The sequence below is a fragment of the Meleagris gallopavo genome, chromosome 7 (assembly GCF_905368555.1).
Source record: "Meleagris gallopavo chromosome 7, MGAL_WU_HG_1.1, whole genome shotgun sequence".
Lineage (NCBI taxonomy): Eukaryota > Metazoa > Chordata > Aves > Galliformes > Phasianidae > Meleagris > Meleagris gallopavo.
Window position 1 is genome coordinate 16,257,261 of NC_139410.1, and position 11,407 is coordinate 16,268,667.

General features: G+C 46.7%; 1 protein-coding gene across 9 annotated transcripts in view; it reads left to right on the top strand.

Annotated features, from left to right (window-relative positions):
• The window catches only part of WIPF1 (WAS/WASL interacting protein family member 1), a 49,620-nt gene that overhangs the window by 32,756 nt on the left and 5,457 nt on the right, over positions 1–11,407 (top strand). For 7 of the 9 annotated variants that reach the window (XM_085228375.1, XM_085228371.1, XM_085228377.1 and 4 more), the window contains 6 exons: positions 2,332–2,420; positions 3,708–3,837; positions 5,995–6,171; positions 7,388–8,155; positions 9,708–9,920; positions 10,811–10,924. In XM_085228375.1, coding sequence (XP_085084501.1) covers positions 2,370–2,420; positions 3,708–3,837; positions 5,995–6,171; positions 7,388–8,155; positions 9,708–9,920; positions 10,811–10,924 — 1,453 coding nt within the window. In that variant the 5' untranslated portion in view covers positions 2,332–2,369. Of the gene's footprint in view, positions 1–709; positions 935–1,668; positions 1,865–2,331; positions 2,421–3,707; positions 3,838–5,994; positions 6,172–7,387; positions 8,156–9,707; positions 9,921–10,810; positions 10,925–11,407 lie in introns of those variants that run through there. The other 2 variants (XM_085228376.1, XM_031554306.2) reach the window with 2 other exon arrangements.

The window sequence follows — 11,407 nt, forward strand, 5'->3', positions numbered from 1 at the left end:
TATAGAAAGAGATACATATGTCGTTACTAGGTAGATACTGATATTTCTCTGGAGGAAGGGATAGGAAAGCAGGAGGCACCAGTGCTTTTTTCCCCCTTACCTCCTTGCAAGCCATGTGTCAGGGAGGGTCTTGGAGTGGTAGAATGTTTCCATGGGCAGTGGCTTCTCCTTAGAGAGCTCAGGCTTTAAGTGCTACCCTGATCCTCCTCTGTTCCCACCAATTTCTTAAGAAACGGATCCAAAACAACCCAGTGAAGGAAAGGAAGGAGAAAAGAACAGCACAAACACGCAGAAAGCAATAATTTAATAGACAGGGAGGTAGGCAAGTTATACATTTGCAAAAATGCTGTTTGTTGAAGAGGACACTGTAGATCAGCTAGCTGGCTCGCTGCACGCAGGCTTGATCTGCCTTAAGAAATTAATTCAAAAGTCTGACAAAAAATAAACTTTATTCTCCCTTCTCAAGGAGCTTTCCCTTGGCACATGGAACACCAAGAAGATTCAGGAGGGGGCGTTTTCTGGATTGCTTCAGCCTCTTACCAGAGCAATGCAGAGAGCAGCTTCTCGTTTTGATCAGTTGAAGGAGTTAAAAGTGAAGTAGCTTACTGGCACAGTTACGCTAGAGACAACTGCAGCTGTGAAAAGACTGTGTTAAGAAACAGGATGGTTGTGGTCTGCTGAAAGAAATAATTTTCCTGTTGACTATTTTTTTAAACAGGAAGTTGAACAAAGCAGCATTAGTCTTAGTTCTTTTAATAGAGTTCAGATTTTAAGTTCTGAATTTAGGATAATAAGATGAGGAAAGGATAGGACCCAGCAGGGTTTTATGTGAGGACTGATTGCAGGGAACTCGGAAGTCTGAAATACAAGTGGATTCAGGCAGATCCTGGGAACCTGAAAGCTGTGCCTCTCTGGCGACGCCTCCGTAGGAGAGGTAACTCCTGCAGGGTGAGCGGGTGGGAGACTTGTGTCAGTTTGCAGGGTTTGTGACTGTGGTGTTTGCACAGTGCTGCACAGACTCGGCTTCGCACAGTTTCCTCTTTGTCAGTCTGTCCATCCATCAGCTTCCTCTCCGCTCTGCTTGCGCTTTCTCAGCAACAGGAAAGAGCAACAGCATCTGCAGCAGAGGAAAATAAAACCTTCCCGCACCTGAGGTAGTGGTAATGCCTTGAGCCTGCCCCACGCCACTCTGCTCTGAACTCCTTGTCAGCTTGAGTTAGGGGTGGTGTGCTCATTTCCTTTCCAAGCCCCTTTCTCCTTGAAAATTTGACGTGGGATGCTCTGCACTTCTCCTGCACAAGCTCAGGGCTGAGCCTGTCAGCAGGTCCCTCAAAGCAAAAGTATTTTTAGGGCCTGGCAGCACAGCAAACTACTGAAATGTCTCAGCACCATCAGGAAAACCCCTGAGCTTCCAGCAGGTATAATTCCTGCTAGCGATGTGCTAAAATGCCACTAACAGCCCTTGTGACTTGGAGAAGAAAAAAAAAAGTCCACAGTGCTTCTCAGTTTCAGTGAATTTATACATCCTGCGTGTGCCTGTCCTGGAATTACTGGAGTTATGTGTGGGGGAAAAAGTAGGAGACTGGTCTCATGCAGAAGAGCTGGAGAAGTGGTCTCTGGCTGCCAGGCTTTCCCCTGCACAGCAACTTGCTTGTTCTTCCTCCTCAGGGAACATGCACAGAGCATGGCTGCATTTGCTACTTCTGAGAAGGAGGAGTGTGTATTCAGAGGTGGTGGTGGAGTCTGGCTTCTTCAGAGCAAGCTGGAGGAGGAGGTGCATGAGTCTTTCCTGGAGGTCTGCTTTTGCACCCTAGCCAGAACAGTGAAGGGGTTTTGTCTTCCAGCAGATGAAGGATTTCAAAAGGTCAATATCCCTTTTTGAGTACGATCCTAAAGGGATGGTGCCTTGCAGAAATAGAGGTTTATGATTTACCAAAGAGGTTATCCTGCCATAATTCCACAGGAACAAGATTGTTGGATTAAACAGAGTTCAGTTATGTGTTCTATTGTTGCATGTGACCACGTTACATTTTTGTGCATTGCCAGAGCAAGAGTATGCAGTGGTTGTATGTGTGTACAGAACTAGGTATGTGTTTCTTAGAGTTTGCGTGGCTATGCAGATCGTGCAGGGAGCACCTATTTAAGGATGCAGCTTTTATACATACAATTAAACATGAAGTGCTTTTAACAGTCTGCTTAATCTTAAAAAAAAAAAAAAAAATAAGAAATAGATAAGCCTGCTAGATGCAGGATTGGTTTGAAGAAAGTACCTCCCAAAAGTGACAGATTTATTAATCTCTGGGTCTTTTCATTTTGTGTTTTGCTGTGCAGATTTCTTAGCAAGATCAGTTGGAGCTCAGCCTTCCACCATGCCTGTGCCTCCCCCTCCTGCACCCCCGCCGCCCCCAACACTGGCCTTGGTAAGTTTTGCAGGAGGTGGATGCACTTTATATGCTGTCCTATCTTGCTGCTTGTGTTGAAAGGGACATACAGATACACTGATGGATGATGGGGTGCTCGTATCTGTGTTGTTTTCTTGCATTCTGTATATGGTTGGTTGATTCCTGCAAGAGGGTCCATTGCTTCCATTCCCTTTCAGTGCCCATGTGGATGTCACTAGCCATATTCGCTTCCTCTTCCTCCCATACTGGTTGTTTGCCTTGGAGCGTGGATCCTGGGTGGGGAGGCGCAGCTTGTCTAACTGGGAGGAACTGAAGTCTTGCTCTCCCCTTACCTTTCCCCAGCCATGCACTCTCACTTTCTCCTTTGTCCCTCTCTAACACATATGTGACCTGGCAGTGAACTGATCAGAGCACCTGAGGCAAAAATCAATCTCATTTTTTACTTTTTATAAGGATAGTTCTTAGCCAACTTAATTTTCTCAGCCAATCTGTGGTATGAAGGTATGAGAACCACTGCTGGCACAACATAGTGGGTGAAACTACATTGGACCTGGTTTCAATCAGCCTAAGCTGGAACAGAGCCTGCCCTGGGCTGTGTTTGCTCTTCATCAGGCAGACAAAGAAAAAGCTTCTGGAAACGCTGTTGTAGAGTACTCAAATGTTTTCATACCAAAGGCCTAGCTGGTTACCCAGATTGACAGCATGACATAGTCTTTCCCTCCCTGCCCACCACATGCAAAATACAGGCTTTGTGCTTGGACCCTCCATGGCAGCTCTCACTAACTTTCATGAAACTTCCGTAACGCTGTTTTTTTTCAGGAACCACCATTTCCTGGAAGAAGTAGCCATATATAGATGTGCGTGTAGCCAGAACTCCATCTTCTTCTGTTTTATCTAGAACTTGTGTATTTCCAGTTTCACTACGACTTTCAGAAATATCCATCTTTTTTCTGTAATCAGATTGTGTTAGTAGTCTGCCCAGGCTCAGTCTCCAAAACGGTAATTTTCCACAGATGTGCTTTGGCTTTAAAAAATCAGAGACTCTTGAATTAAAAAAAAATAGATGAATTCAAACAAAAGTGTTCTGTTTCCAGTAAACTGTGAGTAGCAGCAGTGCCTGGGGCCTGGATTCAGTAACAAGGACTGCTACTTAGAGCGTAATTCACAAAACCAGATATGGCACATTACCATAGTGGGTTGTTATAATAGAAATTAAGGTCTAAGATAACTACCATATTTGAACAGAACTGTGTATCTAAAATTTGAGGTTTATTTTACCTCCTCATTTTTAATTTTATTTTGCAGGCAAATACTGAAAAACCAACTCTAAGCAGGTCAGAACAAGCAGGGCGAAATGCTCTATTATCTGATATCACCAAAGGAAAAAAGCTAAAGAAGACTGTTACTAATGACAGAAGTGCTCCAGTTCTAGACAGTGAGTATGATTTTGCATGGCTGAGTTTGTGTACTTAAATGGGTCTATATATCTGAATGCAGAAAATTATTTATCTCTCATCAGATGAACTGCCATGGGTAATGTAGGTAAAACAAAATGCCCAGAACAGGTAAATTCTGTTCTTCGTGGATTAAGTGAGCTGAGATATCAAGTACTGCTTATGAAATGTGGGCATCAGTTTGCTCTCTTACTCTCATAACGCAATTCATTTTCTCATTTGCTTAAACCAGAACACCATGGAAACCCTACTAGGAGACCTGCTGAGAAGCTACAGTGGCTCAGGGAGAGAAACTCCTTTCAGTACTGAGGACAGCGGGGAGAAGAAAGTGCACAAAAATAAAGGCAGCCATTGCATGGCACCATTGGCTTATTAATGGACCTATAGTGCTGGAAGCAGTCAGAGCCACAGCCCCAGCCAGGTGCTGCTGTGCTGCACGTAGCCTGGCTGCTGCCAGAGCGACTCAGGGGTGTTATCTTTTTGGCTGAGCCTCATTGCTCAGCCTGCCAGGCAGTGCCCTGGCATAGTGCAGCAGCTTAGCTTGCCTGTGAGGAGATCTCCATCCAGCTGAGCCACTGCTGGCTCTCGCTACACACCATGGCATGTGCTGAGAGAAAGCTGGAAAAGCCCCCATGGCAAAAATCAGGAGGAGAGAATAGAAACAGGAGGTAGGCAAGGAACAAAGGCCTGCTGTGGCAGTGGCACAGCATTTATTGCCTAGGGAAAGAAGAGATTTCTACAGACAGATTAACAAATGTGATACAACTCAATCTGGGTCTGGCCATGCAATTAGAGGCTTCACTGTGGTGGGAAGGTGATGAGGAAAGAAGGAAACACCAACAGACATGTGACCAAATAGGAATTTAGAAAAAGAAATAGGTGCAGTGTATTATCAGCCAGATATCTAGCTTTAAACACTTGAGTATCATTTCTGAATGCCAAGTTACATGTTCTAGCTATTCTGATGAGCTGGAGAAAAGAAGTTAAGGGGTTTAAAGGAAGGCTAAACGGTAAGATTCAAATGATACAGTTTATTATCTTGTTTACGTGAATTAACAAATCATGAAGAAAGACATAGTTAGAAGCATTTCTCCAGAGGTTCACACCCTGTGTGAGTCAGAGAACTGAGCTAACATGCTTAAGAACAGAGGGATGATGTGAAACATTCCCCCATGAACACATTCTTCCTCCTTTTTTCTGGGTGGGATTATTAGAAGTGCTTTTCATCTACAGGTTTTAATTACTTTACAGTCAATGAAACTTCTACCCACCCAAAGTTGTGGAAATCAAGAGGCCAAGAAATTAAGCAATTGGGTCTCAGCCATGTAGCCTGTCATGGAACTGATGGGAACTGATCTTCACAGATATCCGAACCTGTGGGCCTGCTCGTTTTGCAGTGATGTTCTAAGTAGGGTTCTTCCCTGTGTTTATCACTGGAAATGCTTTCATTGTACTTTTAGTGCCTTGACACTGTCACGGCACAAATGTTGAGGAGAGACATCAGCGGTGGGAAATATTAGAGAAAAATAGGAGAGGTAATGGAGACTGATAAAATAGTTCCTTTATATTGGAATAAAATGGCAGCTAATGATCATCTCACTGCATTTCTGGGCGTAGAGGAAAGTCATCAGAAATAAAATGTCTTCCATGCATTCACCAGAAGTGCCCCCAAGGGGAAGAACACCTCTGTCTTCCTCTCTCATTCTTCATTTTCCTCATTTGATGTCCTTACGTGACATATGGAGAAATGAAGGTGAAGGATAAGAGAACAATGATATGAGGAAATGGAAAGCAGCTACACAGATGTCAACAAAGACAACATGATATTCTCAGAGGTTCCATCCATTTTTCAGTTTCAAGTTCTCCAGAGTGACTGTTTCTCTGCTTTCCAGTCCAGAGCAGCCAAAAGGAAAGTGATGGCTTAATAGAACTCAGTAGCTATGTTTATTGCTCCACCTCTTCCATGGCACAATAGTGGTAGCGGTGGCTGTGACATCCAGCCTGAGCAAAGGCTTGCTTAAGTGTTTTGAAAGCTTGTCCTTTTCTCTCCACTTACAAATGTTGCTGTAATGAAAGAGAATACTTTGTAGGATCAGCCTCACTTCTCTGCTTAACATGGGGGACTTTTTTCCCAACAGAGCCCAAAGGAAGCAGTGGAGGTGGCGGTGGCTTCGGAGGAGGTGGCGGTGGCAGCGGTGGGGGTTTTGGCGCTGGCAGCGGTGGTGGCGGCTTCAGTGGTGGTGGACCACCTGGCCTTGGAGGCCTTTTTCAAGCAGGAATGCCAAAGCTCAGATCTGCTGCGAGTCGAGATGCTGGTAAGAAAGATCTTGCAATTTCAGTGTGAACAAGTAAAGGAGACATTACTTACATTAATTACAAACCGCAGCAATAAATTACCTGTTGGGATTGAGAATGTCTTCAGACATCTTAGGCTATCATGAAATGAAATTTTCATCTTGAATCTTGTTTTATTCTTAATAGTAGGATTTATGAAGGGGAAGTGAGACCCCTCTTTCCACTCCTTCTCCTAGTTATTGATGAAAACTAAAGGTCTTGGCAGTGTTGAGTTGCTGCCTGCAAAGTAGAGTGAGGTCCTGCCTTAGCTGTGGGTGTGCAGGACCAGAGGGGAGCACAATAGGATTCTGGATTATTTCTCCCTTCTGTACCAGGAAAAAAGATCAACTTTCCATATACATCTGCGTCAGGCTCCTCAAGAGTGTGATTTATCACTTAAGGTAAATGAGGCATCCCGGCTGGCTGCTGCGTGTGCTGCATTTGGAGGGCACACTCTGTGTTCTTCTAGCTGGCTAAACAGCTGCCCAGAGCCCTGTGCCCCTTCAAACAAAGGAGATCTTCAACTCCTGAGTTTCCTAAAGCTAAGGATGTAGCATTTCACACAGGAGGACTGGACAACAGGGGTCATAAAATATTATGAATCCTGCATATTTTATGGACTAATGTAATTTTTCAGCCCATTTGTACAAAACAGTCTCTTGGAACTGGTATTTTCTATTGTGTCATAGTCTATTTTGGGAACTTGTATTAATGCAAAAGTTCCTGGCACAACAGGACAGTGTTTCTTCAACTGCAAGGCTGGCTGCCTTCTTGCTGACATACACAAGTACACAAGTAGCTCACAAATACTAGAAAGGGCTGCAAAGCCCTTTTGCTGGACAGCAGTTGTTAAGTTGTTAAATTGTCAAAGCTACAGCTCCTTTTGCTTTTGAGTTGCTGGTATCAAATATTTGTTCTTCACCAGTTCTTTTCTTCCCTCCCGACATTATTGCTTGCTCCATGAGGGCTGTATACTTGTGTTGCCTTGCAGTCGCTTGGGTCCCCCATAGGCCATTCCTCATGAGCTGGAAGGACCTAACTGCTGTGATGCAGATCCCAAATAACACTGAGATTGCTGCCAGCTGTTCCTGCAGAGCATCCCCGAACACTTGGGCAGCAGCTGTGTCCCAGCACAGTGAGGAAGGCCCTCTCCATGGTTGCTGATGCCTTCTCCCTGTCTGTCTTCTTCCTGCCCAGATGCTGGGGCAGCCCGCCCACCCGCGCTGCCGCCTGGAGCCCGCTCTGCAGCTGCCAAGCCATTCTCAGCACCGAGCGGCCCGCCTCGCTTCCCAGGGCCACCACTGGGGCAGCGGAGCCCAGCTGCTGACCCACAAAGGAGCCGCCTGCCACCACCCAGGCCCGATGTGGGTTCTAAGCCTGATGCCACACCACCACCGGTGCCCAGCACACCCCGCCCCATTGCCTCCAGTCTGCACAGCCGGGGTTCAACGCCAGTGCCTGTCCTCAACCGCCAGCCCAGCCTGGGGCCGACGCCACCGCCGTTCCCGGGCAGCCGGGGCGCAGGGTCAGCTGGCTCCCTGCGGCAGCCCAGCCCAGGCCCAGCAGCCCCCTACTCGGGCAGACCACCACTGCCACCCACACCTGGCCGCTCACCAGTGGATGAGAAGCCACCGCCGCCGCCACCTCCCTCCGGGCACCGGCCACCTGCCAGCCGAGACATGGCTCTGCCGCCACCACCACCACAGAACAACAAGCCGCCTGTGCCCGCTTCTCCGCGGCCACCCCTCGGTGCTCCTGCGCCCCCGCCACCCCCCAGCAGGCCGGGGCCGCCCCCCGTGCCCCCCGGTCCCGCCAGCAGTGACGAAATGCCACGACTGCCCCAGAGGAACCTGTCCCTGGTGCCCCCTGCTGCACCCAGCTCTGGGAGCGGCCGCTCCGGCCCTTTGCCACCGCCGCCCAGTGAGAGGCCCCCTCCACCCATCAGGGATCCCCCCAGCCGAGCAGGTAGGGGCTGGGGCATGGGGCTGTTGGGCACAAGGGATCCTGCAGTTGAAAAATGAGGGCTTGTGGGTACCACCGTAGCTCAAGGAACATTACCGTGCATTCCCGACTAACTCACGGATCTGGGCAGGTTTTGTGTAGTTGCTGTAACAAGAAGGGGCTGCCCACCAAATTCTGTACCAAGAGGGACCTGTTTTACCCAGCTCCCGTGAGTGACAACATTTCACCTTCCTGAGTCAGCCAGTGTGAGTTAATGGTAGTGTTGTCATGAATGGAAAGCCCAGCCTCCTACGTGTTGGAAGGCACAAACACAGCAAAATACAAATTACTTTAATAGAAGGCCGATCTGACGGTTGTTAAACAGGAGGCAGTTGCTGCAGCGTGACTAACTGTCATTACCTGCTAGACACAGATTCAGAATGAGACTGAAAATAGCGTTGTCTCCATCAGATTATTTCATCACATGTTTTGTCTTCTGACAATCACTGTTTGTAACTTTTAAGAGTTGCTCCTCATGTGCCTGATGGCTTTCCTTGTGGAGCTGGAGGAGCTGGGGCACACAAGGAAGCTGTACCTCAGTGCACTCACGGAGGCTGGCACATGGCTGCCTGGCTGCAGGAGTGGTCTCACGTTCGGTGGGGAGCACAGAGCAGTGCTGCAGAGTACTGCTGTGACTGGACACTGCAGGAACTTCTCCTGTGACAGCCTCTGCTTCCACAGGAGATTCATGTTTAGCTCTTTTCTGATGCAGATTTTAGTAAATGTACACTACCTTTCTACTGACTCAATGAGTAGAAGGAAGCTACAGATATAAATTATAAATGTAAATACTGTTCTGCAATGGTTTGAGGTAGATGATGGGTTTTAATAAGGTTTAGGGAGAGAAACCATTCTGGTTTTCCAGTATGCGTCTGTAACTAGATTTCATCAGAACAAGGAAGCGTTTAGGAAAATGAACATAATTGTCAATTGCCCAACTGCACTAAGCAGAGGTGCTGAGACCTTTGGCCATGTGCACCCCTCCACACCCTCTGCGTGGCCTCCTCCTGTACAAGCTGTGGATTCCTCTCCTGTCCCAGTTTACTGCTGCTCAGGGAACGTCACTTTCCCACCCTGTGTGGGCTGTGCATTCACATTGCCATGCAGAGCTTTTCTGCTTCACTGTGAAGATACATGGGGAGTTGGTGGGGTGCAGCCTGGATCCCCAGTCCACAAAGTTCCTCCTGTAACTGCTCATTGAGGCCAATGTGATTTAGAGTGGTTTGAAATTGGTTTCAAGGGCCAGCACCTCTACAGAGCTACTGCAGCTGGTGGAGGCACGAATATGGGATCTGAGGTGTGTTTGTGTTTGGATATACCTGCTCCTCTGACCTCTGCAGGTGGTGGGCTCCCCATCAAGCCCTGGGAGCAGGGAGGTGGGTCTGGGGTCTGCTCTTCCCAGGGACTTGGCCTGTGCTCTGTTAGTGAGAGGCCATGGGACACGGGCAGCAGTGTGCCACTGCAGAACAGTAGGAGGCAAACAGGGTTTTTGTGCTTGTCTCTATTCTCTCTTCAGGCCCCCTGCCACCACCACCTCCCATCAGCAGGAATGGAAGCACCTCAAGGGCTTTACCTGCTGCTCCCCAGCTGCCTTCCCGGGCTGGGCTGGAGAACCAGAGAGGTGGGCCCCGGCCACCGCTTCCCCCAGACCGGCCAGGAACAGGCGCACCACCACCACCACCGCCACCTTCATCAGCACTCCGGAACGGCTTCCAGGACTCAGGCGATGGTAAGCTGTGCTCCCAGCTACTTGCCCTCATAGAAATTGTGTAGCCGCTTTTGGCCTTAATGTGGCAAAAAAGTGTGGGGTAAAGGATAGAACAGGACTGCAAAGCTGTCAATATAGGCTTAAAAATAACCCTTTGAAATATAGTCTGAAAAAGAAGAAAACAAAAAAAGAAAAAAGAAACACTTCTCCATACTTAGCTTTGCTACAGTACAGGAAGAAGTCCTAAGGGGATTGTTCTGGCTGCAATGTGAATTCAAGCCATAGCTACACTAAGACTCCTTGTAAGTCAGAACAAGTTAGATGATGGCTCAAAAACTGAAAGCTGAAAGACAGAGGAGGGAAGAGGTTGTCAGAACACTGCTGAAGATGTCAAGTTTCTCTCTTTTTGCTGGTGTTTATTGAAAAGGTGAGATTCAAGATAGCTGAGTTTTAAAGATTCGTTATGCTTTTCTTTTGAGTTGTCATTTACAAAGGATAGATGAATCTTTTGGCTAATTATGGATGGCTATGGAAGTTGATATTTCTGACATTTATGAGGTTAGGAAAAGCAAGCAGAAAATTGAACTCACACTTGTTAATCATCTTTACACTTCAGATAAGGCAGGTGGGTTTCAAATGTATTTTTTTTTTCCCTGAGTGGTTTGCAGATTCTGAACCTGTGCCTTTACATGTTGGTTTCTAATTATAACCACTGGGAATAAACATATTAGAACTGGATCCTGGTAAATAACCTAATAGGTTGCTGATTCAATATTCAGCTATCAAAGCATTTTGCGATAGAAAACATGTAAGAAATTCGATATTAGTATTGGTTGATTTTTCTGAAGCTGTATCACACAACCAACTGGTAAAGCACATCTTGTTCTGTTTTGTTGTTGTTGTTTTTTCAGATGAGTGGGAAAGCAGGTTTTCTTTTCATCCTATATCTGATTTGCCACCTCCAGAGCCATATGTACCTGTGAATCGAAGTTATCCCAGTAAACTAGCAAGAAATGAAAACCGAGGTAAGTTTGTTCCACTTCTGGCGTTGGGATTTCAGCATATCTTCCTAGAAACAGTGCGGATAGGGAAGAGATTGGCTCCTGAGATTTCAGAACTTCTCCAACATCTTGTTTTCTCCTCTCCACCACACTGAAAATGCTAAATACAGGTTTGCAGGCATAAGCCCTTTTAAACTTGTACTACAGAGTGGGATGGGTGGAGTATTGTTTTGTTCCTAAGTTGTAACCTATATTGTAAGATACCACTTTGGCCATAATATTCTGCTACAGGCAGCCAGAGCTGCAAAATTCCAGCTTCGCCTTTTGATTTTTGTTTGTCTGGTTTTGTCCCTGTTACTCCTCTTGGAACTCTTTTCTAGGACTTCTTTCTCATTCCCCATCTAAATCTATGCATGACTCATTTATTTGTGTGCCAAAGTCATCCTTGAATTTTAGTTATTCTCCCTTGTTGGTGCATTAAGCCCCTGCTATATATATATGTATATT